The sequence below is a fragment of the Trifolium pratense genome, linkage group LG3, assembly GCF_020283565.1.
Source record: "Trifolium pratense cultivar HEN17-A07 linkage group LG3, ARS_RC_1.1, whole genome shotgun sequence".
In the NCBI taxonomy this organism is placed as follows: domain Eukaryota; kingdom Viridiplantae; phylum Streptophyta; class Magnoliopsida; order Fabales; family Fabaceae; genus Trifolium; species Trifolium pratense.
In genome coordinates, this window is record NC_060061.1 from 3,568,625 (window position 1) to 3,584,053 (window position 15,429).

Consider the following 15,429-nt stretch of genomic DNA (forward strand, 5'->3'; position numbering starts at 1 on the left):
TTGGACCTCGTGCTTGGGGGGCTGTGGACTGGGCAATGGGCTTAAGTGAATATCCGGTGAGCCCAATTAAAGTAAAAAGGACGATAAGCCCAAAATCAAGTAAACCCTAAAATACCCAATAGGCGATTAGAGCTAGGGCGTGACCTGCATCTCTAGGGCAACGCCAAAAAGGGTGGACTCTATGTTACTGAAAAAATCTTCTCCTTCCTTGTATCAACCGCTACCTTGAGAAGAAAGAAATAAACTTCTCGCAACTGCCATAGCTTGGAGACCAAGGTTCTCATCCCTATTTTCACGCCATACCACCGAAGAAGATGCTAAGGGCCGGATTTTTAGGAACCCTTGCTTGGAGAAGAAGACTAGAAGCTCTATAAATAGTTCCATATTCTCATTTTGTAGAGGGATCGAATTCTGACTTATTAAACTCCCAGGGTTGTTGGGATTGAACTGAGTGTAATCACACCATTTGATCAATAATACAAACCCCCTCGTTTTTTACCAGAACAGATATTTACAAAAATGACATAAATTTATTTATAATGTGCCGGCTCAAAATTCAATGGGCTAGACGGCTCAGCCCAATACTTATATGGACTACATGGGCTTTGGGTCAAAAAGGTCCGATTACATTTGGGCTATATTTTTTGATACTCGACCCATCCAAGACTGTGGGCTAATGGGCCGGCCCATTTTTGACAACTCTATTCCTAATGCAACAGAGAGTTTAAATGTTCAAGGATGTGAAAATAATTTTGTGGTGCGCTAGTTAAAGTGCGAAATCTATTCTCAAGTCAATATGTGAGCGGAGTAATCTTGATAATTTTATAGAACACGTGAGAAGATATGGGGGGTGCAGAAAGAATAAAAAACATGGAGCGTCACCGTCACACTAGTAAAATATGGGCCTTCAGAGATCAAATTTGAGCCCAAGAAATCTAGATCTGCTGAAGTAGTTTACCTGGCTAAGAAACGAGGTTTTGTCACGTGTACATCACGTGTCACTCAAGCACGCATTTGCTTGGCTCTAAAAATACAAAACCGATACACTATAAATACAAAAATCACTTTCACTTGCGTGTCACAACGAAAACAAGAGAGAGAGAGAGAGAAAAAAAAAAAAAAAGAAGAGAGGAAAGTAATAATAATAAGTAACTAACTCCCTTTGAATTGTTACCGAAGAAAACAAAGCACCGAGATCTGAATCAATGGCGTTGGAATGGGTAGTGCTAGGTTACGCCGCAGCAGCAGAAGCAATAATGGTCCTTCTTCTCACAATCCCTGGCCTCGACGCTCTCCGTAAGGGACTCGTCGCTGTTACCAAGAATCTTCTCAAACCATTTCTATCTGTTGTTCCGTTTTGTCTCTTTCTTCTCATGGACATTTACTGGAAATACGAAACTCGACCTAGCTGTGAAGGTGATTCATGCACTCCTACGGAACATCTTCGTCACCAGAAATCAATCATGAAGAGTCAGCGTAACGCGCTTCTCATCGCTTCTGCGCTTCTTTTTTACTGGCTTCTTTATTCCGTTACAAATCTCGTTGTTAAGATCGATCATCTGAATCAGCGTCTTGAACGTCTCAAGAGGACTGAATGAATTGCTGATTTCTGTTTTTTGTTTCAAGATATAAGTCTGTTGAATTTGTGTTCATCGCAGTTTTTGTTATTGTTATGATGATGTTAGTAAGCCATAATTAACAATTTATATCCATGTAGATCTATGTTTGTTTGAACGATTATGAGACGATTATTTGGTTAATCGTATATTATTATATTGTAATTTCTGTCTTGTTTTGAACTTGCGCAACTTTGATTTCAGAATTAGGGTTCGTTTTAGGGATTTTCTCATTGTTGCAATGGTTATGGTTCGGTATCAAATTTCATGTTATTCGTTGCTTCCTTATATAGTAGGAATATATATGATTGTTAAGTGTTAACTCAATAGCTTGCTTTGCTTAACAAGATGATTTACCGTGGTGGTTGTTTCTCACCGGATTTGCATATTTTTGTGTGTTTGAGGAATTGTGATTAACTTGTTAATGTTTCCTTTACAATGCGAATGCTTTGAAGTCGACACTTATAATTACATTGAATTATATATTTTTTCAAGTTATATCGTTGTCCTTTTTTGGTGTCAATTCAGTGAATGTGCTTGGTTGAATGCCCTGATTGTGCTTATTAGTTGAATGCCCTGATTGAGTTTGTGCTTCGGTGAATGTGCTTAGGTGAATGCCCTGATTGAGTTCTAATTGCGAGAGCTTACAAAAGAATGGTTAATTCAATTGAAACCTGATTGACATGATAAGCTGATAATTTCAGATTTCCAGACTTATTTGTTAATTAAAATTATTTTTAGCAAACACTTGCACTTAAAATTAGGGCTGATTCTGTTATTTATTAGATCATGATAACTAAAACAGAGAGAAGCCTAATGGTTATTTTTTTACATAATTTAGGGATTTGTCTACTTTATGGCACTCATTAGCTATACTAGCTATTTGAATATATATGATCATCATTTCATTATAAGTCTAATTCTATTCAAAACAAATTTCAATTTTAGTGATAGATATATGCTAATTAAATATAGCCCCATTCAAGTATTGCTTATTTGCTTTTAGTTTTTTACTCTGCTAGTTCTTGTGTCTCATACTCTAGAAGTTCAATCATATGATTATCTTTCTCAGTTAGCAAATCTTTGGATTATAGTTCTGGTTTCTCTGGATGGTCGAGTCGATTCAATTTGGAGTTTTAGGAAATCTATTATGATTTTCTTGTACTTCTAGAGATTGGGTTGTCTTGGTTTCATTGTGTGGTTAACTAGTTATTTGAATTTCCCTCCCACTTTTCTTTATGTACAAGCTTACATCCAGCCATATTCAATGCTTGAAGAGTGAGGCAAGGCAAGTAGAAGAATCTTTTAGTTTTTGTTCTTGTCGATTGCTTTGTGCTTTTATTTGTTTGGAATGCTCTGTGTTTTACCTTTGGTTCTTGGCAAGCTAGTATCCTACCATTACATTATTTCTTCTATGCACCTTTTTCTCTTTTGAGTATACTTATTTCTGGTCACTCTAGATTCTTGATGGAGTACAACACACTAACTGTGGGCATAGTGCAGAATCCGACAAACAAAGAGCGATATTTCCCCGGAATTCAATCAAATATTGAAAAGTTCAATGATGTAGGTCACTTCCTGTATGCATAATTTATGAACGAAAATCAAACAATATATCCCAAGATAGGAAACTGACTTAGGCAATAAAATTTAGTTGATTAAGCAAGTTTGCAACACAGCTGCTGATGCATTAGTTTCAGACTAAAATTCATGGGAAGACTTGAAAGAAAATATAGGATTATAACCATACGGTAGTTTTATGTCTTACATAAACAAAACAAGTACTTGGCGGTTATTCATGATAAAATCTGAAAAGAATTAGCAACAGGTTCATATAATCAAAGTGTTCAATACAATTTAGAACTCCTTTTGAATCAGAAATCAAGCATTGGCCACTATATTTAAATGTAATGCTCTGAGCTATACAACTACATTTGTCAACAACCTTTCATCTGCATGCGCTGGTACCAATTTTTGAGCAAACCTGCAAATATTGACTAATAAATTTAATAGATATCAAACATTCATAGATTGTGCACGAAAAATGTATTCCTCACTCTCCTTTGGCAAGGCAGTTAGGGTCTGTTTGGTAAGACCCATACCTATTAGATACTCCTATAGAGATAAATAAAATTGAGTACTTTTACCAATAATAAATTGGTTCAAGTGGTAAGAGTTTTGGTCCCCTTAAGTATGTGATCAGTGGTCTGATCTCCGACTCATGCATGTGAAAAAAATTCAGTTGGGTGAGGAGAACTCACCTTGTGTGTCCCACATGTTCCTCGATTGAATTATTTTTTTTTACTAAAAAAATGCGAGTACTTAATAGGTGCTGCATCATCTCTCTACTTATTAAAAGGGTAAGGAAGAAACTAAAAAGAAATTTTTTATATTAAGAGCTTGATTATAAACTACATTGGACATTATTTAAGTTATATTTGTAAGAGCATGGTTTGCAATTGTGTTTTTTTTTTTATTCATTTCATTCTTGTGATAGCAAGGGTACCTATATGATCATACACTAAATGAATGAGCCCCATGTTGAATTCTAATTGAATGATCGTATTCATTTCATGCTTGTGATGACATGGAAATGGTACCTATAATATAACACCATGCACTCACTGAATGAGTCTCATGTTGCATTGTGATCTAACGAACTAGTTCATTACATTTTTTTAAACAACGAAAACAAATTTTGTTAGAAATTTTCGAAAAATATTACTTTTTTGTTAGAAATGTTACATTTTTTTAAACAACGAAAACAAATTTTCGGGATTTTCATTGTTTCTAAAAAATATACACAATTGTTCATTGTATCTATTATCTCTTTGTTAGCAAGTTAAAATGAACAAATGAACTCAAATTTAAGAAATCATAATAGAAAATATTTTCGCAATGCAAACGGACCTTAAGTGTTTAAAAAATGACAAAATATTGTTATTTATATTGTATATTAGGTTGTGACTGCTCATTAGAATAAAATCAAAATTCAGCTCATTTTTTTTTTGCGCTCTCTGATTTATTACTATGCTTCAAGAACTCATCTTTGAGCGAATAAATGGATAAAGAACTCATAAAACAAAGTCAATTGGAACAGAAAATTGACGGCGATGGTGTTCACGAAGAATCGTAGAATGCACATACATTCACCAGGCGGTGGTTCTATGCAGACACATGTCAACTAAATATGAGTCATTTTTTCTGCAACCGCAAGATTATAACCTTTCAAACTCAATTCGTTACACATATTATCCATAACATGCCTTGAACTATATGAGTCAATTTTTGTCTCATCAGAATTCTTGATTCTCTTAAAGGTAAAGAGTTGCATAGCAATTTCTTACGCTTTTCCCTTAATGGTTACTTGTGTAATATCAATATTAATAACAACTAGTCAGGATGGCCGAGTGGTCTAAGGCGCCAGACTCAAGTTCTGGTCTTTGAAAGAGGGCGTGGGTTCAAATCCCACTTCTGACATTTTTTTTTATTAAAAAATAATATGTTATCAATGAAAACTATTGTATTCATTCGACATATAATTTCATATTACTTTTTTTTTTTGCTGAATAATTTCATATTACTTATTGTCCATAACATGTCTTTTAAATTTATTTAATTTAATTTTAACTGAAATACGATTCTATTTTCGATCAAACACAGATACTAAAACATATGTGTTATGTCTAAATTTTTCTCAAATTCTAAATTCGTTTGAAATTCACCCAATTTCCAAAATACGGTAAAATACAAGAGATATTGACGTAATTCATTAGATTCAATTTCTGTTGGTATCATCTTAACAATTTTTCATTCCACTAAAAATTATCAACAACATTAATTTTAACGCTCTATTTTCAACATTTGTCCTCTTATTAAGTAAAATTTATGTAAGTTTTACCCCGGATGACACTCAATGAACTAAGAGTAGATATTAGAAATATACAAATGCTAAAGAACGTTGCATAGGGTTTTTCCTTTCATCCTTATTTCAACTTGTGTAACCACAATCTCAGAGGTCGCAATTAATATTTATCATGTTATTCAAACGCTAGTAATACTAATAACTAAAGTATAGTGTGTATACATTCTAAAGTAACAAGTTCAATTTTTCAATGTAAAATAAAAAACAAATTGAATTAATGACCGATGGATTTTTGCTGCATTCATGACAACTATGATTTTATTTTTCCGATTGTTTAATAACTAAAAAATTCAATTTAAAAGTGAATAATTGAAGTGTCTGAAATTCGAATCCTGCATAATATATATGCGGTGTCCCTGTCAATTCGGTCTAAGCTCACGGGAACTGACAGCTATGACCTTTAAATCGAGATCAAACGATTAAATATTTATACAAAACATCAATTTTTAAATTAAAAAAATCCAAAACTTAAAATAAATCTCGACTTAATGAACACGATTATCCTAAATGCTGAATCGGACAAAAAATCAGAGTTGATGAAGTGGCATAACCTTATTGGACACATATTTTCCTTACAACAAAGGTGAATTTTTTGTGAAGTCAAGTCAACCCTTTTTGTTTCTTGTTCTTGATTCTATTTCCATGCTTTTCCAATCTCTTATTTGTTTCTTATCCCCCAAGTACATTCTTTACGATAATCACAAAGATCGATCTTTTATATTAACCCTAATCCAAGATTCATCAATCACTTCAACCCCATAATCCAAGATTCATTTCGGATCTATTTTTTTCTCCATCAAATTTGAGTTTTTTAAGATCGTAGACGAAAATGGACGACGTAAAAGACAAGTTTAAAGGGTTCATGAAGAAAGTAACTTCTTCATCTTCATCTTCCTCTGGCAAATTCAAGGGCCAAGGTAGAGTCTTGGGTTCTTCTTCATCTTCTTCTTCTTCCACACCTGTTAATTCCATTCCTACCCCTCGCCCATCACCTTCTCCCTCTCAGAATCCTAATCCCAAACCAAACCCTAACCCTAAACCCACTTCAACGATCGCTTCAAATCCTACCAAAATCGATAAGCCTCGTAAAACTGGAGATGGGTTTGACCCATTTGATGCTTTGGTCACTTCATCTCAGAGATCTAAAAATGGGTATTCACTTAATGTATATGAATGCCCCATTTGTAAAACACCTTTTCGATCCGAAGACGAAGTTTCTGAACACGTCGAAAGTTGTTTGAGTAACTCAAATGAGCGTGTTGATAATGATGAAAAATTTGTTTCAAAGAGTGAAGAAATTGTTGAGTCTGATACTGAATTGGAGATTTGTATTGGTACTTATGTTTCAGGGAATCCATCTGTTGGGTCAGTTGATATTGTTCTGAAATTGTTGAGGAATATTGTTAAGGAACCTGAGAATGTTAAGTTTAGGAAAATTAGGTTGAGTAATCCAAAAATTAAAGAAGCTGTTGCTGATGTTAATGGTGGGATTGAATTGCTTAGCATTTTAGGGTTTGAACTTAGGGAGGAGAATGGAGAGACATGGGCAGTGATGGAGGTTCCTACAGAGGAGAAAATTAAATTGATTAAGAAAGCAATTGTGTTGTTGGAACCACAACTGGTACAAGATCCTCCAAAGAGGGACAATTTGGTGTCTACAGCTTCTGCTGAGAAAGTAGTCGAGGCCGAACCTGCTGAACCAAAAAAGATTGACAGACAGGTAAAAGTCCTTTTGATGATACTATATGATAGAGGGCTATAGAGAAATGAAGTTTATATGATCTGATTATTTGCTTTTAATAGTGTGTCTCTTGTATGCATTTGAGTATTTTACTGTGTTTTGTTTGCTGAATAGGAAATTTATGTGTTTTTGGAATTCATATTCTAGCTGCAAACACTACTTGTAAAAGAAGTAACTAAATTTTTGAAAATCGAATGGTATTGTATGATGGTTTGAATATGAGTAGCATGGAATGGATAACAAAATAATGCACATAAAAGATGTCTGCTACCTGAACAGCAGAGATTTGAAAATGATGCAGAGCATGGAATGCTATTAGCCGATCAATCCAATTGGGTTTAGTGTTAACTGTAGTTTTATTATTATATTAAGTGTGAAGCCTTAAAAATATATTTGTTATTCTTATATCTTGGTTTTGTGTTTTGGATGTAGAATTAAAATTGAAAAGTAAAGTGCAAAGTCTTTTGTATAGACATACTGAAAATTTGTAACGGACGTGGTCACTACACTTGCATAGTTGGACTTGGAGACCAGGGCTTGAATATTTCGTTTAAATTTGGGTGTATAAGCAAAGGGGAAAAGTAAACTGTGGGTTCTTTTGGGAAGTTATTGTGTAGGGTATAGACAGACTGAAAATTATTGATAGACTTTGTCACACTTTTTTTTAAGGGTTGATAACCAGGGATAGCATTATGTTGCTGTAAATTTGTGTGTGATGCAAGGTTAAAGATAGAATCTTATTAAAAACTTCTTGCTAGTTCCACAAACAGAAAAGGTTTAAGGAAAACTACTAAGTTGTAGAAGCTATTGTAGTGCTATTCATCCCAGTACAATGAAAAATATCTTGCATAAAAGTAGAAAACACAGATAAAACCTATATTCAAACAAGGGTGTAATTTGTTAATGGATGTCGTATATAGATCAGCCGCAGAAGCAGTTTGTGACTGTGACCATATGACTATGAAAAATCGTTAGTTTGATGAAATGAGTATTTTAGTTAAATACTCTAGTTATTATACTGCAAAGAATGCATGTTATTGGCTTTCTTGATAGTTTGGCACTTGAGTACTTTTCTAAATAAGAAACCAACTACTTTGGATTATGCCTATCTTTTCTGATTTAAAAATGCCTCTTACAGGTGAAGGTCTTCTTTGCTGTTGCTGAAAGTGTTGCAGCTAAAATTGAGCTACCGGATTCCTTCTACAAACGTTCAGCTGAAGAGGTGAGAAGAGAAGCTGAACTAAGGAAAAAAAAGTTTGAAGAGTCTCAGCTTTTAATCCCCAAGTCACTTAGAGAAAAGCAAGCTAAAGCTGCAAAGAAGAGATACACAAGAACTATTATTAGGATTCAGTTTCCAGATGCAGCTGTACTTCAAGGTGTATTTGCTCCATGGGAACCAACTTCTGCTCTCTATGAGGTTTGTCATTTGCTATTTGATTTTAACTCAATACTTTTCAATTGTGGAAATTAATCGTTGTGACATTAAAGTTCCCAAATAAAAATTTACATTTGGATATATATAAATGTGTGTGTGTGTCATGTATCACATTTTGAATGGATTGGAACATTTGTTTGTTATTCATATTCAAAGTGTTATTGTCTTGCTGTTTATTGAGTCAACAACTCAGCACCATTCTTGTTTTTCATGCAGTTTGTCAGTTCCTCTATAAAAGAACCAAATTTGGAATTTGAGCTAATGCATCCTGTCGTTGTTCAACGGCGAGTTATCCCATGTTTTCCAAAAGCAGGGCAAAAAGCTAAAACTATAGAGGAAGAAGACCTGGTACCTTCTGCTCTAATCAAGTTCAAGCCTCTAGAAACAGATTCTGTTGTTTTCACCGGTCTCAAAAATGAATTACTTGAAATCAGCGAACCACTTGTAAATGGTTAAGCATTTGGCTCTGTATGAACTATATTGATTTCTTTCCTTACTTTCACAATTATCTTTTTTCCCCTTTATTGGTGGGGATATAGATATTTTTTATGCTACTCATTTTCATTCACAAATGTGACAAACATTGTTATATAGTCAGATACATGTTAAACAAATGAATCATGCAATTGTGAAAGTATATGATGAAAAGCATGCAATTCCAACCTACATTCATGAGGCAGTATATGTTCTACCTGTCTAAGCGGCAGAAATTACGAGTCTTTTGCTGTTTTAAGTTCCATCCATATTTCTACTTTTTAATTGTAAGCTAGTATTTATATTCCCAACTATCACTATAAGAAGTCCTTTAAAATCCAAGCTCAGGAAAGACGGTTGAATGCAGCAAGCCTAGCTCAGGTTCAACTCTATCTCACCACGGTTGAAACTAAGGTTTTTAACAGGGAAGAGACTCAACCTTTTTAAGCATGAGTGGAGTCATGTGGCTGAGTTAAACCACGTTGCTCCTTTTCATTCTTATATTGAGAAAAAGCTAGAACTTTACTTTTAACATTTTCTTATAGAAATTTTCGTGGACTACTTATCCTCATTTGAGGAAGCCAAAAGTGAAAATTATTGTCAATTGGGTTAGTCAAGGCTATGATATAATTCTTGAATGTTCATTTCTTGTTGTTCTACTTGTGAAGTTGAATACTATGCTATTTGCTGTAGCAGGATATGTCTTGACAAGACAGATGCATAGATGATCATCAATTGATAATATTATAGAGCTAGATTGTCGGTATATAAAGTAAATTATTCTTCATTCTTTTCATGAATCATTTTTTCCCCCTCAAAATTCCTTATATTTAGTCTTTCTTTTAGCCTCTTAGTTAGCTTAATGTCCCAACAGTCCTTCTGCAAGGTTTACTTTAGATTTTAGCATCCTTTTGCTGAAATTTAGTGCATTTGTTTGATTTTCTTGATGTAACTTACATTAAGGTTGAGGGCTATTTCAGATTTATTTGATTTTAATTGATTTACTTTTAATAAACATCCTGGAATTGCCATTGGTACATACATTTTTGTCACTGAGAGAACCAAACACACTTCATATATAATTCAAACTATCAGACTAAGTAAATTCATGAATGCAAATACCATAATCAACAATAATTTCTGTAACTAAAAACTTCATACAAATTATGGTAGCTCACAATGACTAGGCATATAATAATGCAAGCTTAACCATCATGAGTGAGTTTTCTTTATAGAACATCAGTGTATGTATATCCATGAGAATTTTCATCACAAACTCTGCAGAGCAATGAAGAATCTGTAGAAGTACACCACCAATCTGTGTGCTGCATACAATATGGCTTGTTACAGAAATTGCACTTAGGAACCTGCAACCAACACTCAAGGCACAAGATATCTCCACAGGCACCCTCTTCAGGTTCGTCCGATCCAACACATCCACCACAGTTTTCGCACCTCGGAATACAAAATATGCATCCTCTACATTCCTTCCTCTTGCAGCAGTCCACTTTTGGGCAATCATATACCATCCTCACCTCAACGCACTTGGGACATATCTCCAAATCAATAATCCGCCTGTTTTCTCCTTGTTTGAATGATGAAACGCTACCGCGTTTGTGATAGTAGACAGGCTGCTGCATTTTCTCCTCGTAGTCTAATCTGAGATTCGATGCAAGGACATTATGCTCGAATTGTATGTGATGATAAAAAGGCGGCGGCGTTTGCTCATATTCTAATGTGAGGTTTTTTCTGAGGTTCAAGGCAAGCATGTGATAATGCTCTTTTTGTATGTTGTAGATGCCGTTTATACTCAAGTTGGTTAAGCAATTGCTTCTTTCGCACAATGCTTCCACAACTTTTAGGATTCCTTCAGGAGTTATGCTAGTGCATGCTGGTATATGAAGCTACACATGATCAAGTTAAACCAGAAATGAGACAACACCTCTATAATATATCCTACTAAGTACTAACATCCTAATTTCAACAACTTAATGGAATACTAACTAATAACATTATAATTGCTAATCAGCTAAAACTAACATCATAATTTCACTCAAAATAGAAATAAAAAACATGGGTTTGGATCATATTGTTACCTCTTTAATGTAAGGATTTTGTTCTACAACTCTTAGGAGTCCTTGATCAGTGATGTGGATGCAATTCATAAGAGCAAGTGTTTTAAGCCTACCATTAGCCTTGGATGTGATTTTCAATAGAGTCTCATCAGTGAGTCTTGAATTGAGAGGGGATTCAACAATAAGACGATGCCATAGCAATACATCACTATTGATTTCATCTAATAGTGATTTGCAAACATTAGACATGGTTAAAATCTCATACAATGGAAGGTGTCCTAATACCATAAACATGGCCATGTGAGGATGACCCTCTTGTTCTTCTGCTTCCATAACTGTGATGCTCATATCAGATAAAAGAAGCTTTGGAAGACTCTTCTAAATTTGATTCTATCACTTTTTGTTATACTCAAAATGCAAAACAACCCAATCATGTATTAATATATTGTTACAAGAAGAATTAAGGAGCTAAACTTGGATTTTGCATCTGTATATACGTGGCTGAGAAGTGATTTTATCATAATTTTTTTTGAAGATAGGAATATAGGATCTGAGTTGAGTTGATGAGGGACACACATAGTGTTATATTAGTGTGACACGTTAATACAGCTACATAAATATATGGTTGAGGTTAATGCACGTAATATATATGAGACATGTTACACTTTTGTCTTTCTCCTCCTATCCAATAGGATTAGGAGAAAAATAAGCAACCAATTTTGAATTCTATTAGTCGGCATAAAAAAGTCTTTTAAAATTCATTGAAATCTCAATCCAATACATTCATCCCCTAAGTGAATAATATCTTTGTAGCTTGTTACAACAAATTACAGACTCAAATGCTCTCCTAAGTACTAAATATCCATATTGAAGTGCAATAGTGCATCAATCATTAATTTGCAACAAATAGCTCTAACATATGTGGTTGAAGTTATGAATGATGTAATGGTTCAACAGCAGTCTTGAAGAGAAGGATATGAACTTTGTTAATGGAAAAATACAAGAAACCACCAACAGAATGAGTGACATAGGAACCAAAGCTAGTACCTACAATGCAGTGCCAAGCTGGACCATAGGTAGAGTCAAATTCCTGTAATAACAAAGTATTCCCAAATTTAGCAGGCAATACAATAATAATAATAATAATAATAATAATCAAAGTTCTAATTCACTTGTTAAAATATTGTAATCTTGGTATAGGAACAAGATAAAGTTACACCTAACAAAATCACACTCAGGATATGACATAATTAGAAAATTCAAGATTACAACTTTAATATCATTTACCAATACCTGAAAACATCAATGAAATGAGGGACCATCTAATCTAACTTTTTTATGTCACAAATAACTTCTACACCAAGCCAAATATGTTCATTAATAAATACAACAAACAAAACTATAGCCATACTTTTCTTGTTTTGGCCATACTCAATGGTCACATGCATAAGTCCATATTATATATAGCTATAGAAAGTGTAGTGTAAAGAAAAAATCAAGCACCAGTTTCAGTGATACTAAGAAAAGGTTTTGCAGATAACAGTTCAGCAATGTTAAAGCAATATTTCTTGAGATCATATGAACATTAGCTAAAAGAAAATTTAATCAACCACTAAGAAAAATAAAGGCATGCAGTTGCAATTTAGACTTTTTGATGTCTCTATGACCACAATTCCACCCCAATTGTGATAGTAAGTTTATGTTTGGCTCCATGTTTGGACATCCTAGAATCACTTCTGATTAGTCAAATGAGATTTGACCACAAATATGTTATGCTTAATTTTCAACCTCAAAATCAATTATACCTAAAAGCTAAGATATCTAGCTTCTGAGTTAACATAGAATCAATTTAGAAATTTGTTAAAAGTGGCAGCCAATACACACACACATACACAAAAACAAAGGTAATCCAACCTAACTAAGCGTAAATTGAAAAAAATCATTTTTTTTTTCACAAATATACAAACATATTTACTAATGTTCAATTTCAACCAAAATCATTTTTATAAAATCAATTCAGTCATAGTCAATTTTTCGTAACCGCAGAACCAAAGATATAGGTGGAGACGCAAAAATTACGGTGCTTCACTGTGATTTCACATAAGCTATACTCTATAGCTTTTGAAAAATCACAGTGGATCACCCTGATTCTGGCATACCCGGTGATACCAAACATAAGCATAGAGATAGATACATGTCTTGTGATCCTAATTCCTAAAAACATTGATTGTGCAAGCTACATTGTTCAACAAACAAACTAACTAAAGAAGACTAAATTGAGAAAGAATATCAAGTTTGTTACATTTTGACACAAAGCTTAAAACTTTTCCATTCAAACCTCACCAAGTGACAAAGAAAATCAAAACCCAGAAACAGATCTTAGTAAAAATTAATAAAACCATACAGAAATTGAAGAAAAAGGGATAACCTTCTTAAGGGTAAGAGCAAGACGTTTAGTATCACGATTCTTTGATGGCATAGAATCCAAGAGATCAAATGCACAACGAAAAGCATGATTCTGCAAATTGAGTGGCATGTCACAAGCTCTAACCTTAACGTTATTGTTGAAGTGTTGTTGCTGTTCTTGTTGTTCTATAGTTTTCTTGTTCTCTAACTCTTTCTCTGCACCTTCTTCCATATATGTTAATGATGCTTATGTTTATGTTCTTTTGTTTTCTCTTCCAAGTTCTAATAACTCAATGGAATGGTACCATTTTTCTTTGTTCTTGTATTGGTTGCAATGTGACAAGGTTTTTAAGATTAATTAATGTGCTTTTTTTAAAGCAATGGCAAACATCTTTTATGATCCATTGCCTACGGAAAAGGAAAGGGCCCAAAAGAACAAAAGAAAAAGAACAGAGAGAGAGAGTAGAAGAGAATAGTAACATGAAGATGAATGAATGAATGAGATCGATGTATAGTGACTTAGATTTGGTATTGGTTTTTGAGTTTAGTTGTTTCTTTTAATGCATTCATGTGTTTTTGTTTTACTTCATAAAAATGTTCTGTGATTTGGTAACAGATTTGTCTTTCTTAAATACTACTCTGTCCCAAAATATAAGGGAAAATTGGTCAAAGAAAGTTGATGTATTTGGTTAAAAATTTGGACTAGATACATCAACTTTGGTTGACCAATTTTCCCTTATATTTTGGGACGGAGGGAGTAAGTTATTACTTATTAGAGATTCAATCTATAACTCTTTTTGTATTCGGAGAAAATTAGGCTGAAGTTTCAAATCAGGATTAGTCACCAATAAAAAAATTAAAATGTTATATTTGACAAATTAAACGAAATCATAGTTGACTCTCATATCAGATTAGGCGGTCAGTAAAATAGATATTGGAGTTAGAAAAAAAAAAAACTCACCCTCAAAATTAAGTCAACAGTTAAGTGCATATTTATATTTAGAATCTTGCCTCACAAAAGTGATTTTATACACTACTAGTATAAAATTTGATTTTGATATTTTTTAGTGTTAGCAAAAATGCTACCATTGATTTTACATTTATAATTTAATTGATTTAATTTTTCCCAATTTACCTTTACACAAATGTCCAGCAATATGAATGATTTTCACTTATGTAATCATGTTTCTAGCAAACATATGGACAAAACCTGCTAATTAAGGTAAAACATGATTATCTAACTAACATGATTAACAACTCAATCAAACCCTTGTCATGGATGGTTTTGGTCAAAGTAGAAGTACCCTATGGACTGCATAAATGTCAGAATTCTTATCATTATTTACATCACTCTGTAACTTTGGTCCAACAGATTAGAATCTCACACGTTGAAAGATAGTATGAGAAAATATACTAAGGGGGAGAGTTTTGAAATTTAAAAATCCATCCTCTTAGAATACCAAAATGATAGTAGTTAAATTCGCAATGAAATGATACTTAAAAAATTTCTGAAGATGTATTAGTAAAAATTGTGTGTAATATTCTTTTTTGTTAAGGAGTTTTTTTCTTTCTTTCATCAGCAGTTTAATTTGGTTCGGAGGTCAGTTCTGGTATCAAGTGGTTCCAGCCTCCTCCCGATCGCAGTTGCGGGAGATCGAATCATGGTTCTCCCTACCAAGTTCAGCGTCAATCACCACTGAACCAACTAACGATTGGTTTTTTGTTAAATAGTTTAGTAGTCAAATTTTAATTCATAA

General features: G+C 33.6%; 4 protein-coding genes and 1 non-coding gene across 5 annotated transcripts; 3 read left to right on the forward strand and 2 right to left on the reverse strand.

Moving 5' to 3' along the window:
• Positions 1-1,074: 1,074 nt before the first annotated feature.
• On the forward strand, positions 1,075-1,781 carry LOC123915833. Its single transcript, XM_045967089.1, has one exon. The coding sequence runs from the start codon at positions 1,206-1,208 to the stop codon at positions 1,596-1,598; it is 393 nt and encodes a 130-aa protein (XP_045823045.1). The 5' UTR covers positions 1,075-1,205; the 3' UTR covers positions 1,599-1,781.
• A 3,231-nt stretch (positions 1,782-5,012) lies between these two features.
• TRNAL-CAA lies at positions 5,013-5,096 on the forward strand. Its single transcript has one exon. It is a non-coding gene; the product is annotated as a tRNA-Leu (tRNA).
• Positions 5,097-6,140: 1,044 nt separating this feature from the next.
• Positions 6,141-9,354, forward strand: LOC123914355 (plant UBX domain-containing protein 2). The gene is made up of 3 exons (XM_045965476.1): positions 6,141-7,261; positions 8,421-8,699; positions 8,934-9,354. Exons 1-3 carry the CDS (start codon positions 6,371-6,373, stop codon positions 9,171-9,173), a joined length of 1,410 nt encoding a protein of 469 aa, XP_045821432.1. The 5' UTR covers positions 6,141-6,370; the 3' UTR covers positions 9,174-9,354.
• A 946-nt stretch (positions 9,355-10,300) lies between these two features.
• LOC123914357 (F-box protein SKIP28) lies at positions 10,301-11,837 on the reverse strand. Its single transcript, XM_045965477.1, has 2 exons — positions 11,288-11,837; positions 10,301-11,095 (listed from the first exon to the last, which is right to left on the reverse strand). Exons 1-2 carry the CDS (start codon positions 11,612-11,614, stop codon positions 10,421-10,423), a joined length of 1,002 nt encoding a protein of 333 aa, XP_045821433.1. The 5' UTR covers positions 11,615-11,837; the 3' UTR covers positions 10,301-10,420.
• Positions 11,838-11,972: 135 nt separating this feature from the next.
• On the reverse strand, positions 11,973-14,270 carry LOC123914358 (dynein light chain LC6, flagellar outer arm-like). Its single transcript, XM_045965478.1, has 2 exons — positions 13,695-14,270; positions 11,973-12,356 (listed from the first exon to the last, which is right to left on the reverse strand). The coding sequence occupies exons 1-2, from the start codon at positions 13,902-13,904 to the stop codon at positions 12,198-12,200; spliced, it is 369 nt and encodes a 122-aa protein (XP_045821434.1). The 5' UTR covers positions 13,905-14,270; the 3' UTR covers positions 11,973-12,197.
• Positions 14,271-15,429: the final 1,159 nt, after the last annotated feature.